Source organism: Pleuronectes platessa, chromosome 21, assembly GCF_947347685.1.
Source record: "Pleuronectes platessa chromosome 21, fPlePla1.1, whole genome shotgun sequence".
NCBI lineage: Eukaryota > Metazoa > Chordata > Actinopteri > Pleuronectiformes > Pleuronectidae > Pleuronectes > Pleuronectes platessa.
In genome coordinates this window covers 9,347,528-9,361,408 of record NC_070646.1, presented here as the reverse complement: position 1 = coordinate 9,361,408, position 13,881 = coordinate 9,347,528, and the positions used below count along the sequence as shown (strand labels likewise).

The window sequence follows — 13,881 nt, the reverse complement described above, 5'->3', positions numbered from 1 at the left end:
TTTACCACGTTCGCTAGTTGAGAAACAATTTCTTAGGAGAGTTATAACACTTACATCTATCCAGTAGCATTTCTCCCAGAATGAATAGACACGAATGTTATTGATCACCGTTACTTTAACGTTCTCTCAAAATGTCAGCTACATGTCTGTACATTTAAGTCATGAATGTTATATATTGATGTACATATGGCTCTGAGATGCAGTACAACTACAAACTGCATTTTAATTTTGTTTTCAATTCTTAAGCACTGAAAATCTACCATTTTTGTTGTTTTTTACACAGATTTTTCTAGATTTGTTAAGTAGATATATCTAGATTTGTTTGAGGTTTTTAAATAAAACCAACATGGAAAACCAAATGTTAAAACTTACTTCTATACACATGCACGCACGCACAAACACACACGTAGGCACGCGCGCAGAGGCACATCAGTGGGCCGCGGATTATTTTCTAGTCAGAATGGTGGTCCCCCGGACAAAACCAGTTGAAAACCCTGAGATAAAAGCAAGGTGAAGTAAAGTAAAGTAAGTAAGAGTCACACAAGGTAAGTAACTTCAAAATAAAATAGGAAATGACATTTCAAAATTATTCAACAATTCGTTATGAGTCCAACTCAAAAATTATATTCAAACCTATAAATAACAAGCTCCTACAAAGAGTTAAAGATAGTAAAAGATCAGAATAAAGGCAGAAAAACTCCACAACAAGCAATTACCAGAAGGAAAGAAATGATCTGCTCACAAAATATGAAATACCATGATATAGTTTGACTTCACATGTATCTGACCAAATAGTTTTAAAATGATTTGGGAAATATGTATCAAATGATGACAAAATATCACACTGTTCTTTTTTATTTGAATGAAATAAAGCTGAGACTTTCTGATTTAACTGTAATACAGATTATTTTATTTAAATTGGATATGCTGGAGATCATAGTCTGAAGAACATCGACTAGCTGGACTGTATACTGATGCAGTACTGGTGATTTTAATCCAATGACTGGAAACCACAGACGCAACAGCACAGTTATCTCAATCAAAGGTAAAGTAAGTCATTTTAGGCTACATAATACAACCTCCATAAGTTACTCAGTTTCATTTAAATATGGCACATGGTTAATTGTTAATTGTGAAGTACAATTTTGAAGTACTTGTTTCAATCCAATGCTACTGTCAGCTTCCAAAAGAAAGATGACATTTTAAATAAATGTAATTCAAATAAAGTAAAGAGGAGAGGACCAGCTCCCGATGTAATTCAACTATAATGGGACCATTCCAGGGTAATGAAAACCACAATTTGTACAATTTAGATGAAAAGCACCAGTGGAAACATCACTAGGATTATTTTATATTAGAGTTCTATTAATATATCCCTTTCACCTAAATCTTACACACGGAAACTTTAAAGCAGGACTTTGGCTTCTGAAGGAGTATTTCTTTAACTTAGTTCAGTGATCTAACTACTTGTACCACCACTAGAGGTCAGAGTGCACCAGGCTTCACTTTAGAACTTTTCCAGAGAGAGAGTTGAACAGTGAGCTCAGATGTTGGGGACAACACAATACTGTCCTTGACTACACAATTTAACTATCATTCAGCTGGAGGTATGACTCAGAGAGGCCGTTAACTGATGAGGACACGTCAGCAACATCAGAATTAAAAAATCTCCTGGATGACAAAGAAAATGATCAAATATTTGCATTTAAATTACAGTGACCTGCATTTTGGGTGATGAGTCCCGGCTTTCATTGGTTGCTGAGGGAGAGCACCACTGCTTTTCAGAAGGGCCCACCTCTCAACCAGCAACCAGCAGCAAACTGTGGGAAATGGGACTATAGAACCAGAAAATAAACAGTGGGTGGGATTTAGATTTTAAGCATTTCTGCAAAAAACGTTTTAGAATAATGGTTTTACATGATTCTCTGGCTTTGCTGTTTCATTTGCCATATCGATGAGCTGAAGGCAATGCTTGAATTCAACTTTTTATTACGTTGTACTATGAAGAGGAGTAACGGTCGACAGCTATGACAAATAATCTAAATCCTTTGTGTGAGAAGTTAGTTAATCATGTCTCTGCCTCTGAAACTCTCTGCATCAGTTTCTTGTTCCTTATCTCTCCGGTACTGTTCATATGTGTCGTCCCCCCCCCGACTAATCGCCACGTATCTTCTTCCTCTGTTATATTTGACCAGGTCCTCTCCTCCATGCTGCACGCTCCCTCATTGGCTCTATTTGTGTGCTCACAGTCCATCTTGTTTATTGGCCCGAGGATTTGCTTTCATGTCACCAGCCTAATCCTGCGGTTCCCCCTCCTCTCTGCACAGTGTTAACATTGGAAGTTGGAGAATGAAAGATCCAGAGCAGCTGTAGGTGAGGTCCACTTTGAATACTCCTCATGACATTGATGGATTAATGTTCCTGCGGTGTAAACTTTGTATTTATAAATCATGACCCCTGAGCTGAGAATAACACAAAGCGCTACAGGAAAATGTGTCTCCTTTGAACCCTCTTAGATATGTCTAGCATGAACAGTAGCCCTTTAGCTTCTGATCCAAAGACAGCTTATTCTTTCTTTTGAGAGCTGGCCTCTGAAATCATTTACTTTCTATATCGCGGTGATATTATTAAATACTCTGTGTGATTGATTCTGATATATTTGGGATGTTTCTCCACATTGTGGAAATCCTGAGGAGTTTACAGATGTGGAGGTGCCAAAGAAGTGAGCCTGCGTTCATTTTCCATGTTTATTCATTAAATGAAATGAGCATAAATATTGTTTTTAATGTGGTTCCATGGACCTTAGTTATATTAATATATAAATTGTGCAAAATAAATTTGTTTTATTTTATATAGTAGCCAATCTCAGTTTCCATGTGTAATCTCTATGAACATAAACAGCTAAATAATAAGTTAAATAGTCTTTATGACTCATGAAAACTTCAAAAAATTGTTTTTATTTGGATGAAGCCACACAAGGTAACATATTTTATTTAAAGTGCAGATTATAAAGATGTTATACATATTGCTAAAATACAAAGTTCACAATGCTACTATAAATATATAGCCATATAAAGTATATGACACCAATAATCAATATTTAACATTCTGTTTCCACAAAATCAACATTCATATAAACTGTTAAACAAATAGCAGCTTCTTGAGAATTAAATATTAATATCTATTCAAAGATTTTCTATGCATGGTCAATGAATCTTTTTTGAATTTCACTCGCCACAAAGTGTCTGACTTATTGATATGTTTATGTGTTATCAGTGGAGTTTATATGGAAATGTCAGAAATGGAAATAAATAACTGCACTCTTCATTACTTTACTCCTCCTTTGGTACAAACGTGCATGATGATTTTTGTCCGACCCACAAACCCGGCACCATCCTCCCCTTGAAGGAGCCTCTGATCTCCTGCAGCAGTCGGATCTTCCTCCTGCCTTCGCCCTCCTCTCCCTCCTCCACCTCCTCCACTGCGTAAAACTTGATGACACCAGCCGGATGGTCGAGGTACACCCCGATGGTGGTGCACTGGGGAATGTCACATATATCTAAGTTGTTGCCATTGAACCACATCTGGTAGTGGGATCCCGCCCATCCGAGTCCCCAGGAGTTCTCGTTCTCCCCCAGCCCGCAGGGTCCGTCGCTTCCCCTCCTCCCAGCCCCTTCGTAGGCCACTCCGACCACCACCCATCCTGAATACTTGACCTCCCAGTAAGCTCTGAGGCCCAGGATGCCTTCTTTGCAAAGAACCTTGAATAGAAAGAGAATTAAAAGCCAGCTGAACATTTCAGAACAGTTGCAAAAATCTGTGAGTTTTGCTTAAAAGCCGTACCTGGGGGGCGTGCTCGTATCTCTCCGGTCTGTCCAGGACGGGACAAGTGACATCATCAGTCATGCGTGACACCTTGGATCCACCCTCTGTGACCCACAGCATCTTATTGGCCGTCTTGTCATCCAGGGAACATTTGACCCAGTCTGTGGGATGCCGGGAAATGTGCTTTCAGTACGAATAGTAACAAATATTAGAGAAAAGAAAATGGAAGAAAAACTACTTTTCCTACATTTTAGGAGATCAGCTCTGCAGGTGGGTTCAGGGATGTTGGGCTCGTAGACTGGGATGTTATCTGAATGATGACAAACATAATATAATGGAGGGAAGCTGGCTGTGAATACAATGACTGTAGAGAGGCTCAACTTTCAGTGAGTTGCTCGCTCTTTGAAACACTGAGAGAAGTTGACTTTAAAACAATCACATCTTTAGATTTTGTCCCTGGAAATATGAATAAATTATGATTGTCTGTCCAGTTAAATGGCGTCAACATAAGAAAAGGTTATATGAACAATGCATACACAATATGCCAACAATGAACTGTCAATAGAAGTAGAACCTGAGAGCTGTGAAATTTAACACGTTAGCAAACAAATCTTAAAGACTCAAATCAACTGTGCTAAATAGCTTCCGATAATCGATATTTCCCTTACAGCTGGTTGATGAAGCTTAGTTTTCTAAACGATCATGCACCTTCCTCACCAGGTCTGCCGGCTGCAGGCGTGATCCTCGTACTGGGAGCGCTGGTCGGCATCTTTGTCGCTTCTTTCTCTGTTGCGGTTTCCTGAATGTTCCAATCCATCATCAGCACACTCCAGCAACGACGCAAATTACTTCTTTATATACCCCCAGCAAAGGGGGTATTAAAGGTTTTGGGGCCCCAGAGGCTCCCATTTGAGAAATTTTTGGTAAGGTATGTGGACATAATGAGCTCACTAATGGGCGTGCCACTTGAGGCTGCTAAAACCAGGATGTGAGTGTCAGCGCCAAGGCCTGACCCACTGACCTGTATTTATCAGAGCGGTTCTCAATGGGCCATCGTCAATTATCAAATATTATTATCCTGTCATCTCTTTCTACTGATACACACACACTGTCTTAACTAGCGCCTGTTGCAGGAACGTGAATGAGAAGGACAGAACGTTGACGCATTTTTAAACCTGTAGAATTGGGCGATGCAAGAACAGAAACTGACAGGTACTCTGTCGTTGTGGTAGCTTTTGAATTTGTCATGCCTCTGACACTAAAGAGAGAGGTTTAAACGACAACACCACCATGTGTTTCCTTTAAAAGTGTGTTACGATTTAATGCCACTGTGAGTATTTCCTTTGCTTCTAATGTTTAATTTAGTCATATATAAACTACCCATGAGTGGTTACTAATTCCCTGAATTGAAGAAGTTTCAAAATGTCCATTTATCAGCCAAATATATCCCACATAGCTCAGGCAGCACATTTGAGTTTTGTTTTCTAATTAGACCTATCTGGTATATATACAGTATATAGTTTATTGTGTTTTGGCAGAGATCCCTTGTCTGTCAGCATTCTGCTTTCTCTGGTTCATCTTGGCCCATGAGAGCAGATTCATAGGAGCTCACATAGGAACACATTGCAAACCCTTTACCCGCGGCCCCCTCTGTTCGCCAGAGACCCCATGGGGCTTTCTCGGACACTAAGGACCCCGACGGTTCCTGGTAAGTGCTGTTGAGTATGTCAGCTGCACTACAATCAGCGCCCCGGTCAGTCATCGGCTGGGGCGGCCGGGGACACTAGAAGGGCGAGACAGCCTTGACTGGAGGTTTGTCACGGGTGATGAAAAGGCTGCAGCGGAGAGCGTGTCACGAGGAAGGGTTTACCACTGGGGGACACGCATTTTTCTTTTAACCCAGGCCATCTGCACCAAGGCATTTGAGATGGTGGAGGTGATAATGAGGGTCAAGAGCGCGGTAAAGCCCGAGTTTAACCTCCCAGGCAAGGGATGTAGTCGTCAGCGTGGTTTGGTTAAGCTGGGCTGTATTTGTAAAATATGTGTTTTCACTTTTGTCCTCCACACATTTCTTTTCAAGTGCACAAGTTTTTGATGTGATATATTTTTTGAATAGTAAATGCATCAACAACTGTAGTATCACTCTATTAGTGCCTTTGCTTTCAATCAATAAACTCACATTCATTGAATTTTTGTTTATATATGAATATTTACAACTCTATAGATCCACAGCATTTTTTACTTTGACATTATTTCCAAAACTGCAAATTAATGTCAACTTTATTTGAAAGTTTATTTGTTTTGGTTAAAAGTATAAAACACTTTTCTACATACTAAATATCCAAACAGCTTAATTAATTCAGATCAATGCATATAAATACATTGCTCAAATATTGTTATAAATTTAAGAAATTGTAGGAAAAGGAGAAATAATAATAATAATAGAAATAATTGACTTTATACATGTTTTATAAAATGTTTCCTATAACATCAACAATTTCACTTATATAAAGACTACGTCACTTGTCACACTTTCAAAGTGTGAATAACATGGTTATACTTATATACCACATTTGCACCTGTTGGATATCACACTGCCTGCCATCTCACAGCAGGAAGCCTGCTGGTGAGGTTTTAGATGTTTGCAGTTGCATAATCTGTGCATGTGTGACACAAACGCATCAACGCTGACGCCGTGCAATGTGACGAGATCAGGACTGATGTAGATGGAGCTGGAGGGCGGGTTCTACCGGTTGATGGGGGATGTCCCAGAGACATCCAAGCATCCATCGAACCTTTTTAAGGAAAAATGATACAGACACAGCTCCAGTTACTAGACTCACGGCTCCCCCCTTTTCTCATTGGCACGTTTTTGTCTCACACTCTTGTCCATGCCAACCAGCTCTGATTATCTCCCCTCTGTCCTGTATTAAAGGTATATAAGTGTGGCATTAGGCTGTCAAACACCGACGCCAACAGAGACTCATCATTCCCCCCACTGACCAGGGACATCAGGCTGAGACTGGCTCTCCAGCAGCTTAAACGGTTGGACCAGCTTGAAGCCGGAATCAAGATGCCGACCACCACAAGACTTATTTCGAACACTCGGAAGTCGGATAAAGGTGAACTTTGATTTTACTGCATTTCAAACAATTTAGAATCAATATTTTTGACTTTTCCCCTACGGAATTCTGAATTACTTGGTGTTACTATTACTATTACTTTTAATATATTTGCAGGAAGCATTGGTTTGTGCATATAATACAGAAAGCATTATTTAAAAAATGCTTTTGTTGATTCAATAAACAAACTCATGCTCTCTTTGTGGCAGATCCTGACAACGCATTAGTGACTGATTTAATTTGTCATTTTGAGCAGCATGTAATGGTTTCCTCTGCAAGGGGTCAGCCTTACAAATAATATCACACAATGTGTTGTATGTGTTTATCATGCAGCTTGTACAGCCTTGCAAATTGAAAATTGAAAATCCTCTATTGCACAAATTTAATTTAGGTCTTTTTACTATTCTGCAATTGATATTACTGGAATTGCTGTTAATAAAAACTAATTTTTCACTTCAATTATTTGCTTTTTCAAAACAATTTGAATCAATTTTTATACCATGAATTTCATTGCCAGACTGCTCAGTCAATTCCAACTTGGCTAACAAGCCTCGTACAGCCCCCCACGGTGGTTTGCCAACAATGTTTTGTATGTTGTCAGGTTGTAATGACACCAGACAAAGCTGTTGTGTATTTTTTTTTCTCATCCCTTTGTGCTAAATCCAGGCAGGTTAGCTTAACATTGCCGCGGGGTCTCATTCGGCCTCCAGTCAAGGGAGAGATAAATACCAGCTCATTTGGACATGACACGCATTCTACATGGCGTAAAAATAACCGTTAAGATCGAGACCTGCAGACAAAATGTCGATTTGAGCGTATGTCAGCATTCGCATGATAAAGTAAAATGTTCTTTTGTAACTTAGATTTTCCAAAAATTCATATATTTTGCAGCTTTTTTTCTTCCTTACAATATCGAGCTCATTAGCATCCAGAGGTGATTATCAATGTGCGAATGAAGCGGCCTGTTTATGTTGGCGGTGATGTTGCTTGTCGGTATAAATAAAACACTTTATTTATGTCCGTCGATTTTGAAAATTGTAAGCGAGAGGGGAGGGGCGGGGGGGGGGGGGGGGATTAAGTGACTCCTCTTCATGATCTTCATCTTAAACAAAAATCTGGAGGCCACTTTGAGTCCACCTGATACCAACGTATTAGTTACTAGACTTTGGCATTAGGGCTAAGCCTGTTACGCAGCAATAATTTATTACTTCAAGGAAAGTCGCCACACAATGCTGCCGCCTGTAATCAATCGTTATCTAAAATCAAAATGCTTGGCAGGGATCAGTATTTTCCAGCAATATTTCCATAAGCTCTTAGTCCCTCCTTTATTAACTTGGAAAGTTTCACGTCTTACATTGTCTTCGCATCGCTGCGCTATCTCCTGTCATCGAGTGAAAAGCTCAGAGTCGCACGCTGTGCTCTGCCCCCCCACACACACACCATGTGAGGTGTCTTGAGAGGTGTCTTGTGAGGTGTCTTGGTAATTCCAACCGCCTGGCATGAATCAACCACAGGGTCCACGAAGTATGAGGTTGCTGATATGTTGGTTATGAGGTTGCTGATATGTTGATCCGACAGCCGCAGATAGTTTTCTAAGAATAACACCGTTTTACAGAGACACCTGACATATACTGTAGCATATGGCATTTATCACAGCCCACTGTTTTCATCTCCATACTGGTTGCCCTGGTGAAAACACATGTTTTTTGATTTTGTTTTTCTTTGTAGCAAAGAATGTCAGAGGTGGAAACTCGCCCACAGGTAACACAGTTATCTTAATCTCACCACATGTTTGCTCACAGTAGATGAATTTGAGAATTGTCACTGTTCTCGCTCTGCCGCTCTCTCCCCAGAAAAGATTCCAGACTACGAGCCCAACATCCCAGAACCCAAATGCAGAGCTGATCTCATCAAACGTGAGCTTTCACCTCTACTTCCTGTTTCCCAGACTAGTCCAAATTGAACCTTTCATTAAATCTTTTCCTTTTTTTTATTCTCACAGATTGGTTCAAGCTTTCCCTGGATGACAAGACGGCCAATAAGACGCTATGGATCACAGAGGGCGGCACCAAAGTGGCCCGCATGACTGACGATCTAACTTGTCCCGTCTTGGATAGACCAGAGAGATATGAGTATTCTCCACAGGTATAGTGAAAACTTTAAGTTGTATTAATTTGGCCTAAAAATAACAGTAATTAAAACCTTCATGAAAGGTATCAAAATATATCTGACGAGTTCCGGACTCTTGTCTTTACCAGGCTTTAACTGATTTGATTTGATTGTGAAATACACTTGTGGACCTGAGGGATGTTCAGTGTGTATTTTTAAACCTTGAGTCATTCGCTTTTGGCACGGAGCAGAGACACCAGAGGCAACCCTCATGAATCACAGGTTACGCGAGGATAACTCTTAACTGTTGCTGTTGCTCTCATTCATGCTCATCAAGGTTCTTTGCAAGGAAGGAATCCTGGGTTTCCGAGGCTACTGGGAGGTGGGGTTCTCCGGGTGGGTCGTCGTCGGCACCGCGTTCGAACGAGCGGGAAGAAGGAACACCGATGGGTCCTGCGGCCTGGGAGAGAACGAGGGGTCATGGGGCCTCGGCTGGTCCGGCTCCAGCTACCACTTCTGGCACAAAGGCCAGAACCTGGAGATCAAGGGGATCCCTCAGTGCTCTGTCATCGGAGTATACCTCGACCAGCCCGCTGGTATCTTGAATTTCTATGCGGTGGAGGAGGTGAAAGAGGGAGAGGAGGGCGCAGGGGGAAAGGAGGTGAGGCCTCTGCATCAAGTCAGGAGCACGTTCGAGGAGAAGATGATCCCTGGTTTCTGGATGGGGACACAATCAAAGTGTTCAATCATACAGAAGGAGGATTAAAGAACTGAATCCACATTGTAGGATACAATATTGTCATAATCAGCTCAGAAAGGTGTAAAAACATCCCTTTCTATTGGAGTAAAACTATTGATGAGGCCCCTTTAATTATAAAATGACACCAATGAGGTCGTCACCAATACCTGTCTTCCATGTGTGAAGATGTAAACATCATAGGCTTACGTGAATTTTATGCATATGACATCACCATTCAAAATATAGTAGTAAGTAATAGATGTAGTTTTCATATATAGTATCAGATAGACATGCTATCCATAGTTTAGTGCATTTAAGTAAAAGGGAACAAAATGCTAATATTTATACAGATGTGTTTATACTACATTATATATATTTTTACCACTTTGTTGTTGTTGTTTGCAGATAATGTATAGAGTTCCCTAGTTTTGAATAAATGTATGTAGGATGTGATATATGCAAAAGTTTGAAAAAAAATAATAAAACACTGAGTAAGATGCAATTTGTCCTGGATTGTTCCTGCAAATATCAACAAATCGACAGCAAATAGTGCTGCACGTGTACTCAAGTCATTTCCTCCAGTTGATTCGACTTGACACATACACCCTAAAACACTTTAGCTTATATACTCCTCCTCTATATCAATCACTTTTATTCTTGTACCAGCAAAACAAACGTCATATGATTATACATCAAATATTGAAAATAAGAAATCCTATATATTAATAAATATTGATGACCTTTCTTGCATTACTACGTGAATTACCTTTCACCTACACAAAGTCTTGGTGGGTGTAGGAATTAGGCCCTCGCTGACATCACTGACTGATTCCTGAATTTTACAGTGGAACATACTAAACGGCCACCGCACCTTATTTTGGACGGACTCGTAATGTTGCCGAGGAGTCAGGTGTCTGTATGTAGCCTCTCTTGTGTCCTTATGTCAAAGTCAAGAGCAGGCAACCCCTCTGAGCCCCCCCCCCCCCCCCCCCTGTCAAGGCGAATCTTACTATGCCCGACCCTGGCCCCCTTCCTTTGCTTCCTCTTCCCTGAGGGTATAAAAGTGAAGTGGAAGACGACGACTTCACACTTTCTCTTCGGATACATTTTACTTTGAAGTGTTGCTTTGGAAGCGAATTACAACCCAAAGATGCCGGTCAGACCTAAAACTGCCGTTGTCAACCGCACTGAGACCATGAATCCAGGTACGGTAAACATGTTTCTGTATAATGCAAAAATATTACATTTATTATGAAAACTGTTACCTGCATATAATGTATTGGCGTCTATTTTAGTATAGTATATTTTTATCCGTAAAGGCAGTTTTTGGCACCTGTGACAGGTACTTATTGATGCCTGGGACTGAAACACTTTATAAGCTTTTTGTGTATACAAAACAAAACAGAATTAGAATTGTATAAATATATTTACATTAATTGTACATATATAATTTGTATATATATATAATGACTTCGTAAGAGCTATTGTTTCTTGTGAAGTTGTTTCATGTGTTTGTGTGAAACAGGAAACAGCCACAAATCGCCTTAAAGTTTAACCTTTGGCCTCTACATTTTCAGGAAAGAAGATGAAATCTAACAAGAAGGAAAAGTCAAATACAGGTAATGGATTGGATGCATGTCTGAGTTATTGAGAGTATGTGTGTTTGTGTGTGTGTTGTATACTCAAGCCTGTTTCCTCTCCTTGCAGAGAAGGTCGTGGTTTATGTACCGGGGATCCCAGAGCCAACAAACAGAGCTGAGCTCATGAAATGTACGAGCAGATTTTGTTTCTCATGTACTTTATTCTTCAATAGTTTCTAGGATATATTGATAGTTAATTATATGTACTTTTGCTTCCTTCTTTCCCATAGATTGGATTCATTTGTCTTTGGATGACAAGACCGCCAACAAGATGTTGTGGATTTCCGATAGCGGCCTGATGGTGCGTCGTAGAACTGAGGAGATTTGTCCTGTCCTGGATCGACCAGAGAGATACGAGTACTCTCCACAGGTACGTCTGAGAATGACACAAACGCAGATATCTGCTGTCTGGAATACAGAGATGTTGATTGTATTCACCTTTTTTAAATATAATTTTCTACAAAGGTGCTGTGCAAAGAGGGCTTGTTAAACGTGAGGGCTTACTGGGAGGTGGAGTACTCCGGGTGGGTGGTTATCGGAGCAACCCATGAAGGAGCTGGAAGGAGAGCCAATTCTGGGCCGAGCGGGCTGGGAGAGAACGAGGAGTCCTGGGGCCTGTGTTGGTTGGGGACATGTTACCAGATCTGGTTCAACGGCGAATACAAAGACATAAAGAATGTCCCGTTTAGCCCCACGATCGGCGTTTACATCGACCAGCCTGCGGGGATAATCAACTTTTACACCATAACTGGCGAGGGGGCGGAGAGGGAGGCGATGCTGTTGTACAAAGTGAAGACGACCATCGAGAAGAAGATTCTGCCGGGTTTCTGGATGGGAGTTCAGTCCACGTGCACGATGCTGAGGAAAACAGATTGAACTAAAAATGAATGAATCTGTGTCAATGATGCGGCGGCCAGTCGGGCGCTACTTGAGACACATCTTATTTAATCTCTTTAAATAATATTTAACAGTATTTGATAGCATTTAACCTAATAATTCTGTTCTTATTGGGTGAGGTGTTGATATATATATTTATTGTACATTGACTGACTAAAAACATATTTTTCTATTCTTATTTACTTGTTGTGCTCTTATTGTGTAAATTATGTCCCGTTATAAATACCAGCATCGTGAATATTAGTGTACTGATCATGTTATTTTTGAAAGTTGAGTTGCATGTGACTTTATGAAAACTGAAATAAAACATGTATTCAAACCGAATAATTTTCTCCCGTTTTTTTTTATAATTTAAGTTGACTTAATTTTCCACCGCAATGTTATGATATTGCCAAACTTTGTCAACATATTATAAGATAGAACCCCAGAGAACATAACACACATTTCTCACAGATGACCATTTCAAATGCGACGCCTCTCGTTTCTCCGTCCGTGATCATTCCCTATTGGCGCTGCTAAGATAAGGTTGCCCACAGAGTATAACTCTGCAGCAGTGATCCCCTCTGGATTTAGCCGGGCAGAGAAGAAGGAGTGAGAATTGTTCGCCTATGTGCGCCAGGAGCTCACTTTGAAATTTGAGGAGCTGCGTCCCCAAGATCACTTTCCCTTCTTTGACAGGTGGCCATTAAACTCCTGCAGCCTTCACACCTAACGCTTGAGCTTAACAGGAACTAAAAGTGGGGCACACGGACAAACACAAAACATTCACACCAGTGGATGCCCAGTGTCTCACGCAACCTCATTTAACAAGCTCCAAGAAGAGCCCTGCTGACGATCCTCTGCACACCGGTCAAACCAGTACGGTGATTTCTCTGACCTGGGCTCCTGCACAGGTCACTGACGTTATGTGAACCAACACTTCTCAAATTGGGTAAAATAAAAAGGCCACAATTAATACGTTTAGCTACCAAACATCGTCTGTCTGTATGTGACCTACATATCTCGTGATCCGTTCAGCTTATTAGCTTCTCGCTTCACATGTCTATTGTTAATTGCCAGAGGAAGGGCACATGATACAATCAATATTAATCATCACGCCTTCAGTCTGGGGACCAAGTTGAACTTGTCTTCTACGTCCTCGCACGATCATCGGTCGGCCATCGCGCACTGCGACTAATAATATATGACCCAGTAGATCCATGTTTGTTTTTTTGTTACAGCGCTCTATGTTGAGATGAATTACAGAGCGTCTATTTCGAAAAGTGACATCAGTTACGTACATCGTTCAAACTTAACGTGAATAGAAATAAAGCAAGTTAGGTTCAGTTTTATGAAAAAAATTAACTTTAAAATCTTTACTGCATATAAACCAGGTAGGAAGAACGCGCACTGTACAGTATATTGTGGAACTGTTTGAGGAGGACTCGCTAACGACAAGGGAAAACTCTGAAGTAGCTCCATTAACACAGGACAGGTGAACTGTCCAATCCAAACAGGCAGGTTTAGAGCGGACACTGCACTGGTGACAACTTTTTACGTGACCATGTGA

The 13,881-nt window shown here is 40.6% G+C and overlaps 3 protein-coding genes across 3 annotated transcripts; 2 read left to right on the top strand and 1 right to left on the bottom strand.

Moving 5' to 3' along the window:
• Positions 1 to 3,332: 3,332 nt before the first annotated feature.
• LOC128427279 (stonustoxin subunit beta-like) lies at positions 3,333 to 4,594 on the bottom strand. Its single transcript, XM_053414366.1, has 4 exons — positions 4,543 to 4,594; positions 4,073 to 4,135; positions 3,844 to 3,986; positions 3,333 to 3,761 (listed from the first exon to the last, which is right to left on the bottom strand). The coding sequence occupies exons 1-4, from the start codon at positions 4,592 to 4,594 to the stop codon at positions 3,333 to 3,335; spliced, it is 687 nt and encodes a 228-aa protein (XP_053270341.1).
• A 2,115-nt stretch (positions 4,595 to 6,709) lies between these two features.
• LOC128427103 (stonustoxin subunit beta) lies at positions 6,710 to 10,293 on the top strand. The gene is made up of 5 exons (XM_053414194.1): positions 6,710 to 6,947; positions 8,676 to 8,708; positions 8,801 to 8,863; positions 8,950 to 9,092; positions 9,394 to 10,293. Exons 1-5 carry the CDS (start codon positions 6,899 to 6,901, stop codon positions 9,820 to 9,822), a joined length of 717 nt encoding a protein of 238 aa, XP_053270169.1. The 5' UTR covers positions 6,710 to 6,898; the 3' UTR covers positions 9,823 to 10,293.
• Positions 10,294 to 10,945: 652 nt separating this feature from the next.
• Positions 10,946 to 12,311, top strand: LOC128427278 (stonustoxin subunit beta-like). Its single transcript, XM_053414365.1, has 5 exons — positions 10,946 to 11,000; positions 11,373 to 11,414; positions 11,503 to 11,565; positions 11,666 to 11,805; positions 11,901 to 12,311. Exons 1-5 carry the CDS (start codon positions 10,946 to 10,948, stop codon positions 12,309 to 12,311), a joined length of 711 nt encoding a protein of 236 aa, XP_053270340.1.
• Positions 12,312 to 13,881: the final 1,570 nt, after the last annotated feature.